The sequence below is a fragment of the Pollachius pollachius genome (assembly GCF_949987615.1).
Source record: "Pollachius pollachius genome assembly, chromosome: 13".
Lineage (NCBI taxonomy): Eukaryota > Metazoa > Chordata > Actinopteri > Gadiformes > Gadidae > Pollachius > Pollachius pollachius.
Window position 1 is genome coordinate 16,661,478 of NC_136946.1, and position 25,406 is coordinate 16,686,883.

At 45.0% G+C, this 25,406-nt stretch overlaps 2 protein-coding genes and 1 long non-coding RNA gene across 4 annotated transcripts; 1 reads left to right on the plus strand and 2 right to left on the minus strand.

Annotated features, from left to right (window-relative positions):
* Positions 1-1,314: 1,314 nt before the first annotated feature.
* Positions 1,315-5,744, minus strand: s100v2 (S100 calcium binding protein V2). Its single transcript, XM_079749016.1, has 3 exons — positions 5,619-5,744; positions 3,579-3,704; positions 1,315-2,295 (listed from the first exon to the last, which is right to left on the minus strand). Exons 1-3 carry the CDS (start codon positions 5,625-5,627, stop codon positions 2,122-2,124), a joined length of 309 nt encoding a protein of 102 aa, XP_079605142.1. The 5' UTR covers positions 5,628-5,744; the 3' UTR covers positions 1,315-2,121.
* A 1,295-nt stretch (positions 5,745-7,039) lies between these two features.
* Positions 7,040-11,458, minus strand: LOC307085250. 2 transcript variants are annotated; one of them, XR_013812355.1, is made up of 10 exons: positions 11,423-11,458; positions 10,638-10,686; positions 10,347-10,387; positions 10,088-10,178; positions 9,600-9,642; positions 8,807-8,883; positions 8,467-8,512; positions 7,792-7,851; positions 7,391-7,456; positions 7,040-7,145 (listed from the first exon to the last, which is right to left on the minus strand). It is a non-coding gene; the product is annotated as an uncharacterized lncRNA (long non-coding RNA). The 2 variants fall into 2 exon arrangements; XR_013812356.1 differs by having other exon boundaries at positions 7,051-7,145; positions 7,395-7,456.
* Positions 11,459-13,731: 2,273 nt separating this feature from the next.
* On the plus strand, positions 13,732-25,085 carry sema4ab (sema domain, immunoglobulin domain (Ig), transmembrane domain (TM) and short cytoplasmic domain, (semaphorin) 4Ab). The gene is made up of 15 exons (XM_079748972.1): positions 13,732-13,976; positions 14,352-14,520; positions 15,552-15,712; positions 15,987-16,046; positions 16,220-16,318; positions 16,552-16,654; positions 17,034-17,147; positions 18,175-18,302; positions 18,607-18,788; positions 18,872-19,016; positions 19,827-20,016; positions 20,487-20,602; positions 21,291-21,454; positions 21,694-21,788; positions 23,429-25,085. Exons 2-15 carry the CDS (start codon positions 14,424-14,426, stop codon positions 24,238-24,240), a joined length of 2,466 nt encoding a protein of 821 aa, XP_079605098.1. The 5' UTR covers positions 13,732-13,976; positions 14,352-14,423; the 3' UTR covers positions 24,241-25,085.
* The last annotated feature ends 321 nt before the right edge of the window (positions 25,086-25,406 follow it).

Genomic DNA, 25,406 nt, shown 5'->3' on the forward strand with positions numbered 1-25,406 from the left:
CAGTTTGACCACATCAAACATGAGTCAAACATGGTAGGACAGTCATAACAACACATGTTTTCCCCCAAGAATCGTGGCCACAATACGTGAACGAAAGAATCCCTTGGTGCTTTTACTTCAAGAGAATGAAAGAAGGCGTGCTCCTGATTTTATCCCAGAGGACTATGAGACGCACATGAAAACAATTTGGCTGACAGTAGAACCTGAGACCAAAGGCATTCTAACAAATCATTCTTGATGATGTGCTCATAGAAACTGGAGACGCTGCCACTGGTGGGCAGGAAGCTGAGTCAGGCCTTCGCTATGTTCCAAATGACTGCTTTTACAAAACGCAGAGGAGAGAGTATTTCATGACACACTCCACGGAACCCACACTAAACACACAAACACACATATTCTCGGCAGCATCCACAGGCTGTGTCCTCCCTCGAGGGACGAATCGCGTTTGAATCCGTCAAAGTTCAAGGACTCTTCTAGCAGACGTCACAGTTGCAACAGCAGTGACGTGGCAACCACAGGTCACTACTTTTAGTGGCGGTGGTCAACATAAGCAGCCTGCCTTTCTCCTCTGAGACCCCACCTTTGGAGGTAGGTGGGACACATGGGGCGGTCATCCTCCCTGTCAATGATGACCATGGAAACAGACAAGCCCTGGCCATTGAATAAAAAAAACGTTTTTTTTGTTGTGAATGAACAGTTTTGATGTTGCCAGATTGGATCACGTTATTGATTAACTCTATACATACTTAGAGTTCTTATTTAAGTGTTATTGGTTGGAAATGGCCTAGCCTTCCATTACCTATTAATGAATGAAATGCTTAGTGAGAATACGTGTTGCAGTTTAATGTTTTCGCCTCTGTATGATACGGTTTGGATTACATACCACTACCAGCTCATGTCTGATATATCTGTCAGACATGTATGCAATGTTTCTTGTGAGGCTGGGGCTTTTAAATAAGCACCTGATGCATTATGACGTTTAAATAAGTGAAACGATAACTTGTATGGTGAGACTTATGCATTTGTAAACACAGTATATAAGATTACAAAAATATTATTGTGTGTGTGTGTGTCTTTAATGAAATAAAGGTGCAGGATGTAATTGAGTATTAAAAGAAAGGTTGGATATCAAGAAACTGTATAAACAATACAAAAATGCAAATTTGCCCAAACTGTAATATTCAGGCATGTCTACAAGTATCGAGTGTTGTACGAAACCTTTGCAGTAATATCTTCATATTGCCACATTTGATGAAATGATAAAGCTTGAAGACATCCATATCATTTAAACCAAAAATAAATTCTTTGGGCTACTTTACTTTCTTCAAATGTTTATTTAATAAATGTTGTAAGGTATCCTATGGTGTCACATTGGCCAGTACACAGATAACATTGTTGTATAAATACAGATTAAAAGTCATATTGAGGAGCAAAAGAACAAACACAATGCAAATCAAAACTTTCTATTGTACACAAATTTGGCGAAGGAATTAGTTAGCCTTTCAATCAAGTTCTAACACTTAAATGAGATAATCCCAAATTGCATTTGAGTTGAACTCCAATATGCATGATCTGTTGTTTATTTCGTCAGGGTTCATCACAATATACCTCTATCTTAAAGCTTTAATGCTCAAGTAAAGAAAATACTGTAAACTTGATTATTGCTGGATGTCATTTAATGAACATGTAATGCAAAGGTTTGCCTCAAATTAACCAGAATGCTTACTTCAGATATGTTTATGTAAAGAAATTGTAGTCGCTGAAAGGGTGGACGGAGAAAGGGTGTAGTTCATGATGCTGGAAGCCTGCATTATAGAGAAACCAAACAAAACTATACCACAGGAATGGCTCTCTCTGGTTAAATACAGTTTGTTGCAATACATGTTGTAATTTCTTGTAAATTGGGTTTTTGTGTTTTTGGAAATTTAAAATTGTAAACATCTGAAACTGGTTCCATTCACTATTGCAAATCAGAAAGGGCAAATTGTACAGGCTCTAGCAGGGAGCTAGTCCTCTCCTGGGACTAATGGGTTACTGCTGCCCTGCCGACGGCCTGATGGTTAAAGGCTGGGATGGCTAAGCCGAGATGAATAGATGGTAAAGGTGCCGGATCCCGGGCCCTTACAGCACGATGCAACTGCATTTGGACACCTTGTCAAGGCTGAGCAGACCGTGCTGCTGGGTGGCTTGTGATTGGATCAGACTCCAGAAGCGCTCAAAGGACACGCCCTCCCCGTCGCCAGACACGCCCATTTTCTGGAGGATGTCGCTCCATCCTGCGTCCGTGCCAACGGTCTGTAGGGAACAGGGTGGGGTGTTCAATTTATAAAACAAAGCTTAATAAAAGGTTGACACCCTAAACTCCAAAACTAACCAAACAATATTACTTATTTGTGTGTCAACTACGAGATCCAACATTAATAGTGTTCCTAAAAAGTTGATAAGCTAAGATTTAAGAGTTATTATTTGATTGATTCCTTTGAAATAGCATAGCCATCTGTCAGCTATTAGTCAGTGAAATGCACAGTGAGAACATCTGTTTCGATTCGACTGTGCCCGCCTCTGTATGAGACTACCTCAATTTTAGACCGCTTCCGCTCCATTTCTGACTACCCAGGATTTCTCCTCCACAATAGGTTCAGGAGAACCTGCTTACCAGTCAATCTAAGGTGAGTGAAACTCAAGACTTCAATGGGGGAGGACAAAGGGAGGGAGGGAGTAGAGAGGGAGGGGACGTCTTTTGGTTTAGTCTCAGTATCTCCCTCTCTCTTCTGCTCTCTCTTTCCAACAGTTGAATCGTATCTACAGCAGCTCCGGACAACTAAAACCACGGCTGTTTGAGATGAACCCAAACAGGATCATGCACTAAGCATGAAGTGGGCTCATATTGAGAATGTACACTCTGTTTTGATACTTGAGGGTATTAAAATGTCTCCAATATGTCCCTCTGAATCTCCATTCTCTGGAGTAGTGTTTGAATGTATTCTGCCATTGTACTGCTCCTTAAATATACTACTTTTCAAACATCAGAGTCCATCTGTGAGTGCAGCTCCCATAAGCTGGGTGTTAGCGGTGCAGAAGATGTCAGACCACACCCTACAGCTGGGATCAGTGGTAGGCGGAGCCAGGCCAACGCACATGCTTAAAGGAGAGGGGAAGACAGGGTGTTGCGCAATTGAAAACCACACCTTGGTGCTCTCATTGTGTCTCACACAGACAGACACAGACACAGACACCGACACCGACGCCAACGCAGACACACTACTCGATCTTCAGGCTAAACCCATTGACCCATGACTTTTGAGGTATCGTAGTTATAGGGTTGTGATCATTATTTAGTTGGCTCTGCTTAGTTTCGCCATTGAACTGTGTCAGTGTTCTTAATTATGTTAAGATGATGATGTTGCTGTATTCATCGGTTCTTGCTTGTGAAAGAGGGGACTAAATACAATACAAATAAAGATTCACACCATTCAATTCAGCTATGACATAGACATAATGGTGCGTCAGACCTGGGTCTAGAAAAGGCCTATTTGACCTGTTGTTCAGGCACCGGGGGGTGAGGTGACGAGGTTTACCTTGGCCAATGTGGGCATCTGGGAGGAGACCAGTCCTTTGAACTCATCCGCCTTCAGAGTGGCTCCACTGCCAGCCTTGTGGAACTCGTCCACCATTGTAGAGATGGCCTTCTCGAGATCTGTGAACTACGGAGAGGTGAAGAAGCAGAAGATGAGTGGTTAAAAAGGATGATTCCAGAAGAAGAGCCCGTAGTGTTGGATGCAGCAGGATGTGGGTGACTTTAAGTTTGGAAACAAGCCGCACCAACGCAAAAAGACCGGCCGCATTCCATTCAAACATAGCGATGTTTAAGTGGGCTTTCGCACAAGCTAACACAAACCAACGGATCTGATGACAAAGTGAGCACACCTGCAATTTTACTCCCATGACCATGTACTTAATAATGTAATAAATAATAACATTAATCTGTTATATATAATAATATTTGATTGATGCACGTTTGATGCACAAGCAACAATGGTCCATCTCTGTGTTCCTTTCTGGTATGACTCGGAACTATAGAATGTGAATGACAGTCAAAAGCCTCTACACACACACGCACGCACACACATGCGCATGCACACACTAGGTCAAAGAGTCTGTAGGCTACCAACTTTGTAGAATAAAATACTTTTACTCGACAATTGTGCTAATGCCATCATTAAATGTTGTTTTTGATTGGACGCTGTCTCTGTTGTCAACATTGAGTTAAATATATCTGCAACTAATCAGAACCCTGATTAGCTAGATGGTTGATGACCATCTTCAATAGACTAAATAATTACCTTAACACATAGCATTATGTTCAGTTCAGCAACTTTGTGGTCTAAAAATGTAGATGGCCAGTGTATTAGATTACGTGGGATCAATAAGGGCGAACCTACTCTTTTAATGTACTTCCAGACCCATAAACCACGCTTTATTGAACGTATGGATTGGCATGAGAAAATCCACATGGGTGTATTAATCTTAGGCTTAGGTTTTACAAGGCAGTTCCCAAGGTATCAAAAACTCTAATTTAACCTCGGCCCCACCCTCCTCATATGTAATCCATACTTGTATAACAGGTTAAAAAGTAAACTGCTGCTGTGGGGTTATTAGTCAGTTGGCAATTCCACTTTTAATAGGGGATCTGGCATGTCCAACATGGCTTTTATTAGGCCTATGAAATACAGTTGTGCATAACTAACACTTAGTATGTACAGAGCTAGGCCTTTTGTGATAAATAGTTTTCTGTTGATGCTTCAAATCCCATCCCATTGAACAACATCCTGTGAGGACATTTCAGACGGTGCACACTGTAAAGTCATTAAAACACCCAAAATGCTGGGTTACTAATGTAATAGTTCAGATGAGGAGCTCCATCGATTCATCAGCGAATCCCTGAGTGTATTCTGCATTGTGAGCTCAGGTTTACTAGACAGCCTGGTGGCCCTAACCTGGGGTGAGGCTGGAGAGCAGGCCTCTGCTGATCCTTAAGTTTGCTATCCAAATCAATTATCGCCATGTGTTTGTTCTCTGAATAAAATACTGTTTCTGACAGCAGTGTTGTTGTGAGGGGTCTGTCACATTGTGACCATCGGTAGCTAGGACGTCTCGGGACGTCCTGGAGTGAAACTCCACGCAGGCGGTGGAGCCTCGGTCTGCTTTAGGACCTCCGCCCGGTTCTGTCCTGAAGAAGATCTGACCTGCAGCTCAGAACCCTAGTCACACTAGGACCGTCTCCTCGTCCACACGCTGGCGCACAGTCACTTATTATGTAGTCTTGGTTCAGCTGGATTAAGCAGACCAAATCTAATTATTGAGAAATAAAAGATGATCTAACGTCGACGCGATAAACTGTAATGGGCTTAATATTCTGCACTGAGAAACTCATGTTGCGTTCATGAAATCTTTCCAAACCAAACTTGGGTGGAGTGTGAAGTCGTTTAACTTCGGCTACTTCAAGGGATAAAGTTGTTAAATAGTAGCACAAGTACCAGGAAATGACTGTAACTAGAAGTACTTCAACCGGACCAATCCTCCTATTAGTTTACTACGAATAAAGATTGAATCCTTACCTGAACCATGTTGGATGTTGGGTTGTTTTAGCTTGGAGTCTGAACCGTCCTTCTTTCTCCGTGAGCGAAATGTTCCTTCTCTCTTCAGTTTCCCATTCCTCTGTGACTGGCTGGCTGCATTCCTAGATACTCCCTCAAGCTGGAGAAAGAAAAAACTTGATCCGCGTCAGTCAGGAAGAGCTTAGGGACCAGATCACAGACTAACACCTTATGGGACCTTACATATAAGAACATTCGACCTTGCCAATGTTATTTACACCATATCCTGATTGTCTTTTGTTATGGATATATATTTATAGAGGACGAGCAATAATTTCCACATCTGGAAATATTTATGAGCTCAAAAGTTGACACGTGTTTTTTGCACTAAAGCCCACCCTAGATCTGCATGGGGGGGGGGGGGGGGGGGAGCTCTGCTTTGGACGGTTATGTTAAGTGCCCTGTGTTTACGATGCAATATTTTATCCATTGTTCTGTGTTTGCACATCTTCCCTGCAGTTGAATGGCCTAAACCGTGTGTGATAGGGGTTTGATGACGCCACAGAGCTGCGTGTGCATGCCCAGCCCAACCCGCCCCTGGGTGGGGTGGGGTCGGCGAGAAAACAGGTTCTCGCAATCCGGTTTTCTGACTTTGAGTGAGATTGTGTACACGAGGGATCAGCTCTTTGAGCGCAAATGGTGTTTCCATAGGAGAGGCATGTCTGAATAATCTTAATCTGCTCCTTATATTAAAACACCAAATCATTGCACAACGATTTGGTGGTTATCTGCGGCTTGGCGGACGTTGCTACAAGTCGTTTATAGCGAGACAAGCAAATCCTTGTCCTGAGACGCTCAGGTCCACGTCTGAGTGTAGGTGTGTCAGACGCTCATGTCGATGTCTGAGACGCCCATGTCCTTCTGCCAGGGCAACGAGACGCAGATTCCCTGAAAAGCGACACGTAGGCGGCCGCACCCCGTTGAGCGAAGCAGGCACCCCAATGACGCCATCAAGGCTTTGAATTGGCGCAGTTAATTTTGAATGTCTCAAATAGTCTAGCATTAAATGCAGACTGTATTACAGAAAGAAGCGCCCTGCACCTCATTGGCATATTTTAAAACTCAAGACGCTACCCCAGGTTGCCGTCCATGTACTCAACTCAAGGTGCCGTCATCAGGACTGACTTAAAGCAACTTGCTTTAGATCACGGAAGTCACCCAGCCTTCTTCGCCAGCCCGAACAAATGATGTAACCGAACAAATGAATTAATGAACCCTTTGCATTAAGCATCGAATTCCAAATGCCCCTTCACCATGCTAAGAAATAACGACATGCTGTGACCTGTACTCAGTCATGCAGAAGTTCATTTCAGCAAAACAAACAAGTTCTCAGGAAAATTGCATTATACTTGAAGTGAATCAGAAAATAAGGCCACGTTTTGGTTCCATTTCATTTTATTGTAACTGACAGAAACATGACATGATCATTTTGTAGAGAATTAGTCGATCTTTTCATTTCTTGGTCTGCTCTTCAAGCATCAACGAAAGCTGCAAAATGTGAAGATATGCACATTAAGAACACATACAAAGCCATGAAGGGTATACATTTGAGTCACTTAAACTGTAAATATTGTTGCTCCTGAAGATGAGAAATAAGCTATATAAAGCCAATGTACAACCATCAGCAGAGAGCAATTGCTTTGGGACCATTGCGTAAGGAACAGACTTGGGATAGTCACTGTCCCTCTTTGAAAAATGGTCCGGTGTTCAGGACTCAGAATACCATCTCATACCTACATCTAGAACTGCTATGACGGTGCAGCCACGATCCACGTGTTGTATGTCAGTCTGGACACCACCTGTAATAACACATTCATGTTTAATATTTAAAACTAAATACAAGTTGCTCATCAGTAATCACTTAGACAGACATGCCATCTCATACGGCTGAACGCCAGTCGAGGACACTGCGTTGAGATAAGATGTTCCCAGCAGGTGTCCACAGCAGTGTTGCTAGCGGAACCCACTGGAATAGATCTGCTTTATGGTCATATCCACAGCAAGATGGGAACAAGGATCCTAAATGCCTTGGTAAATGACCAATACAAAGTTCAAACTAAGACCCTCCAGATGAGTCTTCATGTATTTTCGACTATGCAGTGCTTAGGTTTGAATTAAGATAAGTGTTCAATACCTGAAGGACGGCCACCAGCATGTGTTCCTTCCACAGTGGAGGGTGAATCCGTAGCTGTGCCTGTTGGTCCAGAAGAAGCAGATCAGCCACATTGTCACGACTACAGCCCAACACAATTCAAAAGTAAAAGGCTAAAAAAAAAAAAACACTAAATGCAACCATCTGACTAATAAGCCTGTAATTATTTCAATCTGCTTAAATTATTTTGTTGGACGACTACATGTGTGCCTCTGTCCATGCACTCATTACACATGCCCAATTCATCGAAGGCTAGGCAGACCCATCGCTAAATCCAGTGTACTAGTCATACATTTGAGGGTGTTGGGAATTTTTCCAGTTTCAAATTGAACAACATTTAAACTTCAAAGACTAATTTCTAAGATTAATTAAAAATGCTTCCAAAAGTTCATAGGCCAGGCATCAACTATGTAGGGATGAATATCATATTTTCGGCCATCTTTGGTATAATTTATAGAGGTTACTAGATTGGTTGCCTACATAGTTTGTGTTGCAGCAAGTTTACCAGGACTCCAAGCACTGGCAGCAGGGAGACCAACGATGCCAATACTGCGTTCTTCTCGCACCGACTTTTGAACAGACCAGTTGGAGAAGCAACTGTCTGCAGATACTGCAGCGCTTTACTCAGGAACAAGAGCCCAGAAGTAGTTCACTCACCTGGGCCATTAGTCGACTTCATCTTGATTTCCCTGCGTCAGGGACCCTAGAAACAAGTTGAAAGCAGAATTAATACATAAGCGCCCCCTTGCACAAAGCAAAGAGTGTCGTTCCTGGAAAAGGAGTTGACCTGTTCTGTTGTTTTATCCCACCTGGTAAATTATAGTCACCACATGGGTAAAGCAAACTACAGCTTTAGTCTGTGAGGCATTTCCAACGATACGACCCTATGGTAGAGGGTCCATCGGGATAGGCCTCAGTACAGAGAATAAGAGATTATAGTGAGGAATGGAAAAAAAAAAAAAACCTCACTCAGCCAAGTTCTCAACCAAGGTCTCACCTGGAGAACAGCACTGCTGCCTCCACTAGGCTGCTTAAAGGAGACGCACCACATGTCTGACCTGTTCATCAATGGACCTGAGGAACAAAAACATTCTAAATTACACATCGATCAAGAATATGATGCGCTACATTTCAACCGTTACACCTTTGAACATAAAAATCCAAGCCACGCCTGGCTGCAGATAGCAGATAGTGCTTTCATTTAACTAAAAATTCAGCATGTATACAAAACATAAATCTTAATATAAACTAATTGAGCAAGTCTGTACCATATTTACTTGTATCATGACATCTATAGAGAAGTGACATTAAAGCAATCATTTGCAAATTATGTTCGACATTAAAACTGTTTAAATTTAAGAAATGTCAAATTAAAGAAAGGGTAGGCCATTCACTTTTGAAATCAGTTTGCTGCGACTACATCCCAACTCATTGAAATGTTAAATGCTCAAGACACCAAATTTATCCAGGTTGGCTGTTAAATCAATTCAACCAACCCAAATTAGCTTATTGTTTGACTATATACATGCAGTCGTCCAAAGCCTGTGCAAATATATCATATTTTCAGCCATCTTTCATATAAATTTATAGAAGTTACTAGATTGGTTGCCTACATAGTTTGTGTTGCAGCAAGTTTACCAGGACTCCAAGCATTGGCAGCAGGGAGACCAACGATGCCAATACTGCGTTCTTCTCGCACCGACTTTTGAACAGACCAGTTGGAGAAGCAACTGTCTGCAGATACTGCAGTGCTTTACTCAGGAACAAGAGCCCAGAAGTAGTTCACTCACCTGGGCCATTAGACTTCATCTTGATTTCCCTGCGTCAGGGACCCTAAAAACAAGTTGAAAGCAGAATTAATACATAAGCACCCCCTGGCACAAAGCAAAGAGTGTCGTTCCTGGAAAAGGAGTTGTATTGTTCTGTCGTTTTATCCCACCTGGTAAATTATAGTCACCACATGGGTAAAGCAAACTACAGCTTAGTCTGTGAGGCATTTCCAACGATACGGCCCTATGGTAGAGGGTCCATCGGGATAGGCCTCAGTACAGAGAATAGAGAGTATGAGGAATGGAGAGTTAGCCTATATCACTCATCTACGTTCCCCACCCATACCACACCTGCCTATTCCAAACCTTGTTTTGAATTTATGCATTTTGATTTCTATATGTATTGTATATGATGTAAACTGTCTTTGAGGGACCTCCAAAAAAATAGTGCTTTATAAATCCTATTACAACCATAGACTTGGATGAAATATTGAGCATTCCATAATTACCATGAAGCCTCTTGGACAATGGCACTCCTGCTTCCAGAAGGCCGCTCAAAGGAGATGCTCCACATGGCATCAGACCTGGTCATCAAGGGACCTGCAGAACAAGAGCATGCTAAATTACACATTTCTTAAGAATATGAAGAGCAACATTTTGGCTGCGTCGTTCATAGAAATAAGTGTCATTCACGAGCTCAGAGCAGTTGAACTATTTCAGCTAATCATTACGACACAACATCCTTCTTGCATACTTCATGCAACTTACCAACATGTCAGATGACTACCAGGGGAACCTTGCATGTTGATCTAAAGACAAAAGAAAATACAAAAATGTTATCTTAATTCTTAAGATGCCGTGGCCGAATGAAGAAAAAAATACAAGAACATCATTGTCAACTCTTCTTAGTAACACTGCTGTTGATTGACACAGCAGTGGGTTGCAGGAGATGAGATTAATCTGTGCACAGCAACGTCAGGTAAGCCCACTGAATCAAGGCCCAACTTGAGCGCAGCACGCAAATCTACAAATTTAAGCAAACATGGGTTCAATACTTACATGGCTTTCACCCAAACTTCTGGGAATCATCGCAAATTCCAAAAATATCCTGAAAAGACAAGGGCAACACTTTAACATAACGCAAGTTAAATAATGCAACAAGTCGCAGCTGACCTAATTAGCATGTGCCAGGCCTCATTGTCACGATACAGCAACTGAAGCGCCGTAGTGAAAGCTAAACCTGAGTCAGTCTAGCCACGGCAGTTATGGTATTGACCAATGGGAATGGACATTCCTAAACTGAGTGGCCCTCCAGTGTACTACCGAACTACAGAGATCTATATTTCTGTTGCTTGGGAGTAGAATGAAACACCCATGAAAACTTGATTTTGAAAAAGTGAAAATATGGCCATTCATTTGTATGATATTGATTTAAAGAAGTGGGTAAGGCAAATATGCAAATGCAATCCATGCAACTATAAAAATGTGCTCTATGAGCAGTTCTCGCTAACGCCAGGGATCTAGCATCGTGGGTAGCTAGCCTTAGCCTCAAGTTCACAATGATAAATAAGAAAAGTTGTGGAGTAGGTACTCCACAAATGCGCAGCATTTTTACACAAGATGCATTACTGCCCTGATGGATTAACTAGATTAACACAAATGGAGTATGTACCTTTCCTTAAGATCACCACGTGGTGATACGAGTCTCTGCATGCATAGCAGTTACAGAATACAATAAGTACATCGTTCAACCATTCTAAGAATGGAATTCATTTAGGTATGAATACATGCATTTTACTATGCTAAACGATGGTCACCTGCAAGAATCAGAATACTGAGCTCACCGTGGCGATATGACTGCACAACATCGAAGACAGTCGAGAAGGACTTCCTTATAGGCGTCGGTGTACTATTTATACCCTGAATTACGACACTTTACCTTCTTACGGCAAACGCAGTTCCGGCCGGTATACCTTTCACAATAATGGTGCATGCATTTCCGCTTGGAGATTTTTCGACAGGCAATAAGTTGAATAGGCCTACTAGACGTATGCATATCAAATTTATATGGATTTATGAATGAACACGAAAACGTTCACTTGTATGAATTTCTCCTTCCTGAAATTATTATTATTATATATATAATATATCTGGTAAGTTACCTCTGTGTTATAACAATGAAATGGATGATCGAAAAATCTAGATCAGGGGTCCCAAACTCACGGCCAGGGGGCCAATTGAGGCCCGCGGGATGATATTTTGTGGCCCCCTACTTGACATCAAAGTTAAGTGTTAGTTAGTTGTCAAACGCACATTTTTGCTATGTGGCTTGCCACGCTTTTTTATCACTTGTGATAGGGTGAACAGACAGTCCCAATTTTGAGTTGCGTGTCCTGAGTCCCGACAAAAGCCAAAGGACGCTAAAATGTCCCGGTTACCACCAACCACTATGAAATGTCCCCTGTTGTCAGCGATTACATAGCCAACGTGATCTAATTATAGCCCGATCATTATTTTAGATTGGATCAGTCTTGCTCCTTTTTTCTGTGAAATAATTGATGCGGCCCAGCCTGACCCAGACTCTACCTCCAGCGGCCCCCAGGTAAGTTGAGTTTGAGACCCCTGATCTAGATCAACATAGACAAAACAAGACGTAGTTATTTTACAAAACTAGCTTGATGTGTCCCAAACACTGCTGCTCAGGCCTGATCGGTCTGTGAGGCTGCAGCGCCCTTGGCCATGACCAGCTTCAGATCATTGACTTCACACCTGAATGAAGCGGTGCTCCTGCTGCTGATGCTGCCTCCTGATTGGCTTGTAGGTAACATGGATGAATAAATAGGATTGGTTCCACAACAAAAAATGTCCCAATGTCTCGAATAAAACACAGTACCTTGTTGGTTGGCATCACGTTTTTTTTTAATGTTACATGTTTTGACAATATGACCTTCATAATTATATCTACTTCAAAGAAACCAAAGAGTTTAAATATTTTAAATAAAAATACTTTTATTAACTTAAATGTAGGCCTTGAGGTCAGGGCAGCTACCTTCAAACATACCCCGCGGTTATATAATATATTTGGTAAATTATAACAGTACCTTGAAAAGAAGCCTATCTCAGGTCCAAACCGTTTTTAAAAGGTAGCCAAATTAAGTATATGGTTGCCTAATAAAGCATAGGCATGACCACTAGCCCCATCAGTATGCTTCTAGTCGGAGCGTGCTCCATGGACTGACCTGTACTACCCGGCCCGCATCCCTCCCTCATCCTTCCAGCCCAGAGTTCACCGCGGCGGCTGTGTACTCAGGGCTCCTGTGACGTCTCTGCTAAGCCCTTCAAATCTGCTTTTCTCTGACAGGCGACCTGCTCCTTTCTCTGCTGCTCAAGATCAACACCAACGACCCTTCTTGTAAAGTTTAAGGTCAATTAGAAATTCAGTTTAGGAAACAATACATTTTACTAAATGCATTTGGTCAATAACTATACCAGTTAGAAAGTAGACAGCTGTCGATTGGTTCAGAACGAGAGCGCAGGCGAATTAACGGGACTTGAGACATTAAGCAACAGAACGGACCTGCAGCGGAGAGGAGATCCCTCCTCACTCCCCACCTTGAACCCGCCTCAAGATCGAAATAAAAAGTAAGAAAAAGTAAAAGATGAAAGTCACTGGTCGTAGGCTACCTCATGTAGTTTGGCTAATCAGATAGGAGTAAGAATGTGACAGTGTACGCTGTTGCCGCTCTGTGATGAGTATGTATGCTCTCCCCGTATCACCTGGATTTCCTCCCACACAGAATGTATAAGCCAGCATGTTGCTCCTGCTAGTGGACCTAGGCACTGAGCCAACTTGCTGCAGATATGGGTTAAATGCATGAATCCAATTCCCCTCAGTGGACACACTTTGCATATTATATAGTGAACAATGTTCATGGCCCGTAAATAGTTTATCATTGCAGTGTGTCTAACGGATGCCATTATGAAAACCCCTATACTAAGACATCTCTCACCTTGGCCTTTGGGTTAAAAACAAATCTTGCCTCCCAAAGTCTACGAGCGTACACACTATCACCCACGTGACTCAAACCCTCGGCGCGTTCGCGCTGTTTTCGCCACGGCCTGTAGATGGCGCATGCGCGTAGGGGTCGACAACTGTTGCTGGCGAGAGGAAGCACGGATTTCTTGTTTTTGTTCTTCGGAAACCGTCAAGGCGAAACGTTAAAAGTGCTTTTCCGTTATCATCCGCTAGTTCATAACTTTGCTGATGATAATAGCATATTAGGCGCCATTGAAACGCTTTCAAACAATGAGCCGTCCGAGTGAAAGACAAAGTGCTGAGAGTCATGTAAAGGATTGACATGCTGCAGACTGTGCTCCCATGCTTCATTAAACAGCACGGTAAGGGAAACCTGTGTTGGTGATAATAACATGACATGATCCCCCAGTGCGAGTATCAACATCACAGACGAAGCGTCTTTGGCAAGGCGACCACCTGGGTATTGAACACTATTGGGTTGGTGTATGAATCGACTGAACTGTTTACATGCTCTTCAGGCTACGAGTTTGAACTGCATTGGCCGTGTGTCATACGGTTTCATATCGTCTCAAATACCGTGCACACGGTCAATATCCGAGTATGCTGTTTCAACTGTTACATTATTACTGAAGGACTGATATTGGCCATTCCCATTGGTTTTTGTTAATACCAGAATCTCACCTGTGACACTAAAAGGTCTGCCATACTCCCATGTTGTCAACATTTAATTTTCACAGATACAATGACTGACAGGGCGCTTTTACTGTGGCTGGATCCTCACCTGTTTTGAGGCTGTGCATCTCTTGGGAATGGCACAACAGGGCATAGCGTGGCTCCCCATGGTGTGGTGGGCTGTGTTGGTTCCGTGTTCTGCATGGCTGACTCCCCGCATCTCCTTTCCACAAGGTAAGTGGATGGTGAATGGGACGGTTAAGTGTGGTTTATTTTTATTTAGACACTATACAGTCATGTTGGCTGATATGTATAAGTATATTTATTCATTACCTACTTAAAACAATTGCAGCAAATCTAGAAAAAAAAACAGGCCTAAAAGGAGTTTGGGAATATCTTGCATATGTTTTCTATTCGAAAGGATGCACTCTCAATAATAGAAATTCTCTCTGAATTCTCTCTCTCTGTCCATAAACGTATTCTAAAACAAAAGAAGGACATTCTGCACTGTTTTTATGAGTAGCAACAAAAGCCCTGTAGTTTAAACAAATAAAAAGAACCGAAACTTGGCTCATAGCCTTATTTAAACATTTCTTGAATTGCAAAATCAAAAAAGGAATGGACAAACATATTGGGAAATGGATGGCACAATTCAAACGGGATCAGAAAATAATTGGTTTCCAATCTATCTTTCCAAACGAATGTCCCATGGTAGACAGGGGCCTAGGCTCTCTCCTGCTCCTGTTTTCACAGGGACAGCCCATCAACCCCTTTGCTTCGAACAAGTTTGGATCACAAACCGAGCAGAGCGATACGGCTGCTGAAACAACTTTCAGTGCAACATGTTTTATTTTTTGCCCGGTGGCGTGGCCATGATAGCCAATCGGACACCGATTACGAAAGACCAAGTTTCTACTGAGAAATCATGACTAATATTGTTTTGAAAGAAAATTTGCTGTGCTGACGGTAACCCACTCTAAACTCTGGCCAGGGTGCCCTCCTGGGCCCAGGAGGGACTGAAGAACGCGACCCCTTTTTCACTGTCACTGTCCCTATAAATAAATGTTCAGCTTCATTACGCCTTTTGGTATCACTGGTTTCCTGATACTGTGCACATATTGGTAGGGACATATCCCTCCCTACTAAAACCTCTGCCCTTGCATTTAGCAGTGGGAATGTTTTTGAGTGTGGTGTCTAGCGACGTGTCCACAATTGACTACTCCTTAATGTGCAGGCTTAACGTTGTAGTCTCCCCGGCCGTGCAGGTTCCCCCGGGAGGCCTCTGGTCCGCCTCCACAGGCCAGACGTGGGCAACACCACGCTGCTGCTGCTCAGCGAGGACGGGGACACGCTGTTTGTTGGGGCGCGTGATGCCGTGTTGTCTCTGGATGTGAGCCAGGAAGGGGCTATGGGGCTTAGGAGTCAGGTAGGGGCAATATTACACAAGGATCTGCGCCCATCCACCCAGTTTGCAGTTATTCATTTTTTGTAAATAATATTTCAAATAACTATTGATTAAGTTAAGTAGAGAGCTGCCTGCCTGATGGCCCAAAAATATATCTGTGCGTTTGAGTGAAACTATTTAGTTTTGGGTTAAACTACATCATCTACTCTTTATATAACCAATTCAACTTGTTGATACTGGTGATTCAAAGTAAAACAGCTGTTAAACAAATGTCTCTCACCTTTTTTCTTTTCAGCTGGACTGGTCTCCATCAGAAAATGACCTTCAGCAATGTTCAATGAAAGGCAAGGAGATGGTAAGTGTTTGGAAACAAATCGCTCCTTCTCAGGATGTCTGCTTTCTCCCTAGAAAACTATGTGGAAACATACGATTTCCCCCCTATCTCAATTAAATGTACGCTTTAGGTATAACTTGGCTGTTGTTTTGAAACGATCTTGACTTACCAGGGGTTTATTTTATTCTGTTTAGATGGATTGTCCGAACTTCATACGTGTGCTGCAGTTTCTGAACACCACGCACATGTACGCCTGTGGGACGTATGCCTTCAGCCCGCGTTGCACCTACATGGTAAGTGGAACATTATGTAGCACTAACGAGTGACATTGTTGCCCTGGTATGTAGCACCCAACCCCCTGTGTCTGGTTAACCTGAGCCTCTAACAGATTACGGAGCTCTGACTTTTGCCCCATAGCTTTTAATGGATTCACCCCGTTTATATTCTGCCTGTCCACACTTTGCCGTTCGGTGGTCTTTGTTTTGTTGTTTTGTTAAATGTTGCTTATTTCGGTGAACATGCGTAGCTCACCGAGAACCTGACTAAGACGAGCCAGAGCAGCAAGCCTGAGGAAGGACGGGGTCGCTGCCCCTACGACCCCTATCAGCGCAACACCGCCATCACCGTCGGTAAACACCCGCTCCAGTCGCTCCGTTCAGGGGTCCGCTATTGGCTTATCTAGAAACCTTGTATGCAGGACATCTGTTTCATGTTTTTAACTGGTCTGATGTTCTTGGCATTGTCACAGACAACATTTTTTTATGCAAAATGTACAACATGAGGACACTAGTTCTGCATTCAGAGAAAAATATTATGTCATGAAACTCTCGACAGAAAGGCATTGATGTGTTGCCATGCCTGAATACCCTTTTAATTTGCGTGAACTCAGCAGTAGTACTTTGTCACTCTCAGTTGTGTTCATCCCAAGTGCACAAGCCTGTGTTATTAGAGCAGAGTTCAGCATGTGACGTGATGTTTGCTGAGGACTGCCCCTGTGCTGTGATTCAGACGGAGAGCTGTACACGGCCACGGTTGCGGACTACAGGGGCAACCGGCCCGTCATCTCAAGACACCTCAGCCCTGTGGACCTCAAGCTGGACGACACACTGGGCTGGCTGGAGGGTGAGCAGGGTTATATTGGGGTGTGCGTGTCTTGTCCTGTATGCATGAGACGAGGACCATGAATTGCCCTCAATGGAAACCTGACCCATTTCAGCCAATGGGCCATTCACACATGAACTCTTGATTATCTCAGGAGAATCAGGTCCGGAGATCATCAGCAGTTGCCCCTTTGACACTAGCAACACACAACAGTTCACAAATCCTCCGTGCACTTGGTGGTGCCTGGGTGGAGCGTGTAGGAGGCAGGATGTGATGCAGAAAGTATGCAGCGCAAGTCCCAGTGTTTTGTTTACAACACAGCGAAGATGCCAGGGGAGGATCCAACTCCTAACCCTATCCCTTATCCGCAGTATCCACAGAAGAGTGGACAGCTGAAAGAAGAACTTAAAATACAGGCTAGAAGAGAAACGTATGAAGCAGCAGGGGGAAAAACCTCAAACGCAGTCGCTATAGTTCGGCGTTCAACTAAATATTGACCCTCAGTCTGGCCAGCAAGCTCAGGGACGTGGTATCAACCACTCCCACTGCCACTGGGTCCTAGACCTCCTGAGCAGCTGATTTCAGGGGGGTGAAAGTGGTGTGGTGCCCCTCTAGCAGCATCACAGTCAGCCAGGAGCCCCCCACGGTCTGTCCTGAGGCCCCTGCTGAACTCCATACACACCTACCACACACCCCACCACCTCCGTCATAGTGTGCAGACGACACCGTATTGGAAGGGCCTTATCACTGAAGCAACCAGAAGGCCTGAATCAACGAGGTAGAAAACCTTTTGGCCAGCCCCACTTTCCACTAACATTGTAAACATTATCTGTTTTTATTTTTAAATCTAACAAGCTTTAAACTGATCTAGGAGGGCCTAAGGTGCATTTCAATACACATTGTATTATATACTCTGTGTATGTGACCGATAAAGATCTTTTGAACTTTTTTGAATCTGTGGGACAACAACAGTTTCTGAACCATCAAGCAAGCTTTAAGCGAGAGGCAAATGAATGGATTATATCTCATTTCTGTTCCCTTTCTTTAGATCCCACTTTTGTCAGCTCCAGCTTCATCCCCAGCGAGGAGAAAATCTACTTCTTCTTCAGCGAAGTGGGCAGAGAGTACGACTTCATCGACAAATTCATCGTTTCCCGCGTGGCTCAGATCTGCACGGTAAGGGGCAGTGTGATGAGGAAACCATCATTCCTTGTATGATGCATAGAGGGGAAGCTTTGTTGGCATGCAGCCATCTACAGTTCATTTAACCAATTCCTTTGCCCCACATTGTTGATTAGTTCAGTTTGTATTAATTATCGAGGTGTGCAAAGGAAGATAGACTCGTGAAGTAATTTCATTTTGCATACATGCAAGTAGCTGAAAAGTGTAATATGAATGAACTTTGAGCCCAAAGCATCAGTAGTAGTAGTGGTGTTGTCTGGTCCTAAGTGTCTCTTCTTATGGACCTGGTTGGTCTCAGAGCGACGTAGGCGGCCAGAGGACCCTCCAGCGGCGCTGGACCACCTTCGCTAAAGCTCAGCTGCTGTGCCAGGCCAGCAGCGAGCTCCCCTACAACGTGGTCCAGGACATCATCGACCTCCCGCCACCAGAGGGAGCCCCTGCAGACGACACCTTGTTCTACGGCATCTTTACCTCCCAATGGTCGGTCGATCAGACTGCCCCGTTTTTATTCCTGGGAGCTTCACACTTTAGGAATAATCAAAGTGATTGTTGATGTTTGTTAGGTCGGTGAATTCTGGCCAATCGGCAGTGTGTGCCTTCCGCCTGGGCGACATCAAGGCGACGTTCTCCAGGAACTACAAGGTGTTGAACCGGGACACCCTCCGCTGGAGCACACGGGTCCAGGAGAAGGTCGCCAATCCAGGAGAGGTACGTGGCTTTTCCTTTTACGTTTACATTTTACATTTAGGGCATTTAGCAGACGCTTTTATCCAAAGCGACTTACAATAAGTACATTTGTCATAAGAAGTCAGTACAGTAAAGATGTTCAGAGAACCAAGTGCAAGTACTAGCAACCGCTAGGCTAACCCATTCCCTGTGTACAGCAGTGATAGCAGCTACTGCAGATGCTACACAATTAAGTACTTTAAATAAGTGCGCACAATAAGTGCGTACATTACATTACATACTTTTGGTGGTCCAAAACATCCACTCATCTTAGGAAGGGGATGACTCTCTGTGTGAATGAATGATCGTGTGGCCCACACTGTGCGAGGGCTGAACTGTGTGAATACCAGTGTGCTGCAGGTACATGGGCCCCCCGTGGAGACACCTCCACCCAGCTCCACCTCCTCCCTCATTGGACCGTGACGTGCATGCTGTGGTGTGCTTCTTATCGGTTATTTTATTTGCAAGTTGTGTAGTGATGAAATAGTTATGACTGCTGGCAAAGCATTATTTTTAGTACTGTACAGTACATGGCTGATTTTGACTTTGGATTGACCAACATTACAGTCATATTTGTAAATCACGATGGAGTCTAGCAGGCCTATCAAGTTGAACAAATATTAAGGCGGAACAAGCAATGCTTTTCTTTGAGAGGTTACAAAGAATAGGCCTGCAACGTTTAGGAGATAAGGTAGGACATAATTATAATAATGGATTAATGATGTTAATTGCCTGCCCACCTTCATGCTCTTTGGTTCATGCGTTTTGCTCTGATCGGCCCGTTTCCCACAGTGTGGTCTTCACAATGCATCAGACAACACGCTTCGTTTTGTCAAAGACAACTTCCTAGCAGACGACAGCGTACAGCCAGTTGGGAGGAGCCTGACTATGGTGTCACATGACCAGAAATACAGCCATCTCGCTGCCCAGCGTGTCCGGGCCGCCAACCACAGGGACTACACAGTACTGTTCCTACTCACAGGTAGATAACCACAGGGACTACACAGTACTGTCTCTACTCACAGGTAGATAACCACAGGGACTACACAGTACTGTCTCTACTCACAGGTAGATAACCACAGGGACTACACAATACTGTCTCTACTCACAGGTAGATAACCACAGGGACTACACAGTACTGTCTCTACTCACAGTTAGCTAACCACACTGCACAATACTGCTCCTACTCACAGGTAGCTAACCACAGGGACTACACAATACTGCTCCTACTTACAGGTAGATAACTATAGTGGCTCATGAGGAAGGAAACTATTGTATGGTAACCTTATTCTAGAGCCTTTCCACAGCAATGTTGCTTTTCCACAAAAATTTGAATGAAATAATTAGTGTCTTCAAATCGCTAACATCACTCTTTCGATGATCACCTCACCAAGGCCGGTCGGTGTTCAACAAGGCCGGTGTTAACCCTGATCCCTTTGACCTCCCGTCCAGACTCGGGGTACCTCCACAAGGCAGTGCTGCTGGAGCAGGGGTCACACATCATAGAGGAGGTCCAGGTCTTTGAGCAGCACCAGTCCACCGTGGGCATGCAGCTCTCCGTCTCCAAGGTGTGCGCGCGCGTGTGTGTGTGTGTGTGTGTGTGTGTGTGTGCGCGCGTGTGTGTGTGCGTGCGTGTGTGAGTGTGTGTGTGAGAGTAAACGCATGCATCAGCCTTGTGTTTAACCTGTAGAGGGCGATGTGAGTCTATATTTGCATCTTATTCTAGGATCAGTTGGATCAGTTAATATCGCCGCTATATGACCCCCGTGCATCACGCTCCATCTGAAAGCGGTTCTCAGGTCAGGGCAGCACCTAGCCAGGGCGTCCCCTGATGCAGGCCAGGCCACCGGTGTTTGGGGTTTGCTTCTTCTTTGAAACAGCATGCCTGCTTTGTTTTATTCTACACTTTTACAGTGCATTCATGTAGCTTAAGCTTTTCCCCAAAGTGACTTACAGTAAGCACCTTCAAATACGATAATTAACTTCTTTGTGATGTTTACTTTTGTTTTTGCTTTATATTGTTGTGTCCTTGTGTATATGGTGGTCAATGCAGAAAGAGAGTGAAATAAGTATGTTAAATGTTGCTTATTTTGGTGAACATGCGTAGCTCACCGAGAACCTGACTAACACGATATAATAATTATTATTATAATTATTATACATAAAAGACAAGGCATCCCTAGCTTGTTGTTGGTAGGGCATGTGTGTTACGGTTAGTCCTCCTGATGGCCTCTAAAGCGTGTTGCCCCCCCACAGGGCGTGGTGTTCGTGGGCACGTCTGAGGGCGTGGTCCGGGTGCCGGTGGCCAACTGCTCCTTCTACCCGAGCTGTGCCCAGTGTGTGCTCGCCCGGGACCCCCTCTGCGGCTGGGACCACCTGGGCAGGGCCTGTGTGGCGGTCTCTGCCAGCCCGGGCAGCCTGTAAGTACCGCAGCACCTCTCGGACTGAAGTCATAAGGCTTGGTCAAACTAGGACACCGTCCTTTTAAGGTGAATGTGGTGAATGGGCTTCTGGGCTTCTTCCCATCCTGTTGTCCTTGGACAACAGGATGGGAGCGCAGGAGGAGTTGAATTTAATTATTGAAGGTTTGATATGTTCCCATCTCTTTTTATTTATTGTTTCTCGTTTTATTTATTGTTTCTTATTGTTTTCCCCCCAGAGGTCAGGATGTGGATGAGGGAAACGTGGAGCAGGTCTGCAGTACAGCATCTTTATCCCCAAGGACTCGCTTTGGACTGGACCAACTGACGACAGGTGGGTTCGCCTGCAGCCGGCCCCTCAAACAGGCTTCAAATAGACTTCCACCACGCGGAAACTCATGCATGGATTCTTTTGGTTTTGCGGTGTCTTCCACCGCCCCCCTCAATTCATTTTGTAATGATGGATAATCAGGGCTAAAACCTTGTTTATTTTCCCTGACAAAAATAAAACAAACTCTAATGTTGTAACTAGGGGTGTAACGGTACACGTATTTGTACGGAACCGTCATGGCACAGGCACTTCGGAGCGGTTACAGAGGTGTACGTAAATGTGGCGTACATAGCGGGCAACGATCGTCGAATAGTCGAATAGTTGGAGTCACGTAGAATATCGAATAATGAATGTGACTATCGCTATTTATTACACGGCTCTTCTCAATGCTGTTGAACGCTCCGTTGACTTGCATGGGCCGTCACAACTTCCAGTGGTGAATAGCGTCCTCGGTTGCTAAGCGACGTCAACGTCTTTGGCGGACTATTTCTCTGCTGATCAACACTACGAATGATGGTAACAAATAAATTGTAAAAAGACACACCGTGCAAAGTTATATTTTTGACGTGTCTAGTTCACCGTCATGCAGGCTGTGTTCAGTAAAATAAATAAATAAAATAAATAGCGATCCGTTTTCGGCGCATGTAGGTCTATCTGCCTAAGCCCACGTTGAAATATTTTTGTTGTTGAATGTTGATGGCGCAGTTGTTGAAATAAACAGATGGATTTCATACTGTAACGGGTTCGGTGTAATGCGAGCAGGCAGGGTTGTCGTTCTCTCAGCGGGAGATCGGTTTATTCGATTTAACTGGGAACAGAAATACTCAAAGTACAACAAAAAGGTCCGTTCAGAGCCGTCTCTCGGTGGATCGGGGTAGGTTCCACTCGCTCCGGACCTCCGTGGTCCGTTCACTCCTGGGTTTTGGTCTCTCCCGCTACAACACAAAGCAGGCACATAAGTACACACTCCCTGATTGGCCTGAGTGCAGACACCTGCTCGCAATCAGGTCCAATCCCCCCAGCCAATCCCGTGCGCTCCCAACCTGCCCATACTCCCCCTGCAGGCCAGACGTCGCACGTCCCCCCACACGTACAAATCATAAAAGCCTCTCCCTGTGTCATTGTGTGTGCGTGTATCCGAGGTGCGTGCGTGCGTGGGGGGTTCTTGATTGAGCGATTTTCGAATATTATTCGAATACTTCTCAGCGAATATCGAATAGTATTTTTGCCAGAAATGCACATCCCTAGCGTTTGAAAAGGCACCATCCAGGTGTTACTATCACTGTTGCTGTGGAAAAAAAAAAAACGGCAATCTGGGAATTCAGAAAGTCTGGGAATTCAGAAATGCAAATGCCATAACCAAGTTTATTGGTGTTTTCATTGCTGCTGATCTACGGCCATTCTCCGTTGTTGACAAACAAGCAGTTTTTTAAAAAAAAAATCCCCTTGACTATGAACCGTACCGTACCGTGACTTAAAAACCGAGGTGCGTACCGAACCGTGACTCTCGTGTACCGTTAACACCCCTAGTTGTAACATTTGTCCCAACTAACCTAGCATCCATAGCAGCATGCTCCTCCAGCGCTGGCTCCCAACCGCCAGCTGATCGTACTGAAGTGTAGACCCAACCCTCCCGTCCCCAGGTGAGACGGTGTCCGTGTCCCTGAACGAGGTGGTGCAGCTGCAGTGTCCCGGGACGTCCCGCCACGCCCAGCGCACCTGGGAGCGCCCCGACAGCCGCATCTCCGCCCACCTCTACCTGCACCTGGGGGACGGCAGCCTGCGCTTCGTGGTGACCCCGGCCACGCTGGGCAAGTACCTCTGCCTGTCCACGGAGAGCGGCCACCAGCAGACCCTGGCCGTCTACCACGTCAGGCAGAAGACCGCGCCGCCGACCCCCAGCGCCCCCGCCCGGCCCCGCACCACCCAAGCCCCGCCCACCTCGACGGCGGTCACGCCGGGAGGACTGAATCTGGCCTCCACCACGGGGCTGTGGTCCGAGATCAGTGCGGAGGTGAGGCGGCACATGGAGGACGTGTCAGCGCCCAGCACGGCGCCGGAGGCTCTGCGGCCCGCCAGCCCCGGGGCGGTGGGCCTCGGCGGCTGGCCCCGGGACCTGGGGCTGAAGGACGGGGACCGGCTGCTGCTGGCGCGGCCCCCCAGCTACCTGAAGGAGCTGGTGGTGGTGTCGGTGCTGCTGGCGCTGTGCCTGGGCCTGCTCCTCACCGTGGCGCTGTTCGGCATCAGGCAGCGCTGCCGCAAGCGCACGGCCCCCCAGGCCTGCGACGGCAGGGGGGGCCCGGGCGAGAGGGAGGCTCTCCGCGGGGAGCCCTCGCCACGCGCCAAGGGCAAACGCTGTATCGGGCACGGAGCGCACGGCAGCCAGAGCAACGGGCAGGTGGGCAGCGCCGCGCCCAAGGGCTCCAACGGTCACCTTCCCAACACGCCCATCTGAGCACCCCCCCCCCCCCCCCCCCCCCCCCCCCCGGTGTGGGGACACTCTCCTGTCGGGGGACACGGTACGTGCTCCTGTGAAGGACCAATGCTTCCTTCCCCCTTGGGAAAGCGGTACTCAAACCAAGACTTGCTGCTTCTCTGACGGTACGCGTACGTGATGTTGTTGTGTACATATCGGTCAACACAGTGAACGATGCTATTATAAAAAAGAATTTGTCCACATTTCCAAAAGGGGATCCACTGAATAGACGGGGATTTTATAAAGGAAGAGGCTTTCCATGGTATTTTCTTTGACAAAGGTGGTACAAATATATATATATATATCATTTTATTTTTAAATGGCATTTTTTAAGGAAATTCCAATTCCCATGAATGTACAATGGACCAACCACTTTCCAGAAGCATTTCACTAGTGATGAACCACCACACTACTCATCTGATCTATGACCACTACCATGTTGTTATTTAGTTGTTTTAGACGCTTCAGGTTAGACTGGGAGATGGATTTCAGACATGCTGGACCGCAGTCACATCCATTTCCCATTGGCCGTACCGCTGTGTGCACATTGACCATGTGTAGTGCTTGAGTAGAAACCATTAAAGAACAATGCACCCACGAGATGTAAATTCAGCATGTTAACTCATCCCCAGTCATAATGTTCTTACTCAACAGATCAAAGTGTGCCGAAAAATAATATTGTATAAAAAATGTGAATTTAACTACCTTTTACAGCTCGTGTCTGATGACGACTTGTCAAAGCTGGCATTAACCAATCAGCATGGTTCTGTTCCGCCTGTGGTGGCTAGCCAGTTCGGTCACTTTTGCACAATCCAAATAAATGACATTCCACATAAACGTTGTCCTCCTGTGTTGTTGATCATATTACAGGTTGCAACATTTTGCATTAGCTAGGATGCCACTTAAAAATAAATAAAAATTACCAACATTTTAGGTCGCTCTGTATTAGTCGTGCAGTAATCGCTGGCATCAAGGCTTTGTTAAGACGTAAGAATTAAGAATTGGGTAAATTTTACACAGCATTTGGCGCCTAAATAGCTAACTTTCATTTTACATTTGTTTTTTAACTATGCTTAATTCCTAGATGCAGTTATTGATTAGGATTATAGATTTATGAACAACTGTTTCATTATAATTGGCTATTT